Source organism: Aplysia californica, unplaced genomic scaffold (assembly GCF_000002075.1).
Source record: "Aplysia californica isolate F4 #8 unplaced genomic scaffold, AplCal3.0 scaffold00024, whole genome shotgun sequence".
Lineage (NCBI taxonomy): Eukaryota > Metazoa > Mollusca > Gastropoda > Aplysiida > Aplysiidae > Aplysia > Aplysia californica.
Window position 1 is genome coordinate 169,739 of NW_004797294.1, and position 3,209 is coordinate 172,947.

At 36.5% G+C, this 3,209-nt stretch overlaps 1 protein-coding gene across 1 annotated transcript in view; it reads right to left on the bottom strand.

Moving 5' to 3' along the window:
* LOC106013380 overlaps positions 1-1,192 on the bottom strand; it is a gene marked incomplete at its 3' end in the record, with an annotated part of 4,530 nt that extends 3,338 nt beyond the window's left edge. The window contains 1 exon segment of the mRNA XM_013088943.2: positions 1,049-1,192. Coding sequence (XP_012944397.1) covers positions 1,049-1,061 — 13 coding nt within the window.
* Positions 1,193-3,209: the final 2,017 nt, after the last annotated feature.

Sequence of the window (3,209 nt, forward strand, 5' to 3'; positions counted from 1 at the left end):
AGTCTTTTATTTATCTATTTATTTTATACTTTAAAAAAACCATTATTCTTTTAAAAACAAATTTATGTGGAATAAAAAAAACAACAACAACTGAAATCGGTTGACTAAAGAGTACAAAATATATAAATTTGCAGTTTCCAAGGACTCTCAAGCTTTGGAAGTACCAAACTTTGGCGGTCATTTTCTCGCTGATTTTTCCCTGACAATAGGCGACCCCCACCTTCTTCAATCGTAACTACAGTGTATCTCTAGAGTTCTACTTCCAAGGTAGATGGCCACTGTATTTCATCAAAAGCAAAGGAAACGTTTTCAAAGTTAAGTACATGCTTCCCACATTTCATATATGTCGTAGTAAGTGCGTAGGTTTAGCGTTACTTTGACATTCAATTAGATTATCTAAGAGGAACGACAGTTGAATTTAATTAACGTCCATCTCCGATAGGACTGAGCCATATGATTTGAGAGCCTCGAAAGCGCCGCAAACGATCCGAATGTTCAAGAACGCCCAGTCGGGGATTCAAATCAGGGCCGCCAAGATCCAGCATAATACCAACTAAGCATTTCGTATCAAAAACATATCGTAACTTTTTATTAAAACGATTGTGAAAACGTTCAGATTGTGGCAGCTGAATCTAACCAACGACTGCAATATTTCAAAACACGTTCCTTTAAAATAAAATGTTAATGCACTTCCAGCAAACGGCATCATACCATAACCTAAAATTATATGTGAATCTCATTTTAGTGGTATGCACAATGCCAAGGAAAAGATACAATCGAACAGTTTCGATTAGTAGTTTATTATAGTGCCAAAAAAGCTACAAGTACATATTATATTTTTGCTTAAACAAAGTGCCTCTTTTTCATGAGCGCTGCACTTTTTGCTTTTTAACATATTGACTTAGAGGCCCTATCTCTCGGAATGAAAACGTAGATGATGTTAACGTATTAAGATAATGCCCCAGACAAAATGCAACAGTTTTAAGCTTCGTTGTACTATTTTGACATACGAGAATGAGGAATGACGGGCAGACAAAATTATACTTACCAAGGACCTTCATAATGCCGATGTCAGGTGCACTTCAGGGATATGACAAGAACTTAAAATCGAACGTTTTCCTTCAGTTTTATAGTGATCCATGTGAAAGAACTACGCCTACGCAAGAAACAACATCTATTGTCTCTTTTATCTCTGCTTGCTGTCTGCACACTCTGTGACTCGGATGACAAGATAAGCCAAAGCAGAAAAAAAGATAGATAAATATAATAATATAAAAATAAGATAATAAAAAGGGGAGAGCGTGGGAGAACTGGGACTACATTTGACTTGTCACAATTTTGACTGTTTATTCGTTTTCATTTGAAAAACTCAGACCTCATGTGCGTTAAACTTGGAACCCCCCCCCCCCCCACACACACACACACAATAACACATAAAACGTAATATGCTCTTATTTTCATTAATTACAGTACGGTTTCAAACCATTGCTGCCATTTTTTTATAGTAGAGGTTTTACGGCGCTCGCAATTGCATAAGGTCATATGAGCGCCAAGGGGTGGATGTCAACAGAGAAGTCTTTACAGGGAATCATGCTTTCTCTGCTCACCTCTCTAGCTTCAACAGCACAAAGTCTGCTTCGACTTTCAAGGCACCCCGGAAATAGCGGGTCACAAGAGTGAGACAAACATACTAAAGAAAAAGAGGAAAATGACGATAATAAGGATTAGGAAAGAAAAAACAGCAGTTCCCTGTTGTAGGTCGGGCATAGTTTTGAGCGTGACATTGTTGAATCAACAATTCTATTGTGCATAAGAACGAGGAAGTCCCCCCCCCCCTTTGGGAAGAGCCTAAAGACACTTCAATCAGTGGCACTGCCCCTGGCGGTTGATTGCTGCAATTCAATATTGTAGTAAATGTATGTAAAGATTTTGAGAAAAAAAAGGAAGTATGTTGTCAAGATTGATGTATCGCAACGATTAGTGTTAGCCTCATACCTCCTCTTAGAATAGTGACGGGTTTAGATGCATTTAAAGTGGGGGCGGGGGGGGGGGGGGGGTACAGCTGAAAGTCCTGATTCGGCTCATAACTGTGGATTTCAAGTTGTAAACATTTTTAGCTTCTTCTGCCTCTCTTCAACTATTTCATCGCATAAGAACCCCCTTAAGCCGTATTTCTTTCCATACCGGGCATGTTTGTCACCACCTTTTCCTGATAAAGTCAATCTTTTATTTTTCTTTATCGCCCGTTTTCTCGAAACGTGGTTTTTGTATATACTTTTTAAAAATAGCTCCACCATTTTCCATCCAATCTTCATGAAATTTCCACAGAGTGAAGAAAAGATGCAATACTAACAATTTATTTCATGAATTTTTGATATGTGAAAAACTTTTTCGTTTATGGTTTTGGAGTGTGGATTTACACGGATTTATTTGCAAAGGTGAAAGCTACCTCAGGAAAAATTCATAAAAAGTGTTCTAAGACGTTCAGGAAAAATTCATTTAATTGATTTGTAAATCCATGGTTTGCCGAGATGAATGCAAAAAAGTAATTTATTTCCATAAAAAAAGTGTGGTATTAAATACTTAAGAAGTGTCAACAAAATCTAAAATGGCCGCTGTATTTATGGAAACGAAACTTTTTTCTCAAATTTGATTGCAGATTTTAAGACTCCTTACCATGCTTGTTACATGTGTGAATTTAGGTGACATTTGATCCACTAAAAAGTGAAATAGCATTCAGCTGTACCCCCCCCCCCTCTTAACATTTTGTATTAAAATAATATTCTGCACGAAATAATAGATTTTTGGCTTCTTCTAAAAACCTCAAATTTCGAGATACGACACAGATAAACGACGTCGTCAGAATGTGACAAAGAACAGGTGGTGAAGTGGGACAAGGAAAGGTGGAGAAGGAGGACAGATGCGTTATAATTAGCTAAGAGCTACTTTTCTGATCCCGCGGTCATTTTTTGGGTTCTAGCCCTTCGGTGTGAAGTTTAGAGCTTAGACATGTAAGGGATGGGCGGCTATAAAACAAATGCAAGCTGTTATGTTAATATTAACATCAGCCTTGTTGTTGTTGCTATTATTGTTGTTGTTGCTGTTAATTTTGTTGTTATTACCATTATTATTGATACTTTTATTTATTACTATTATTATTATTTTTATTATTATTATTATTATTATTATTATTATTATTATTATTATCA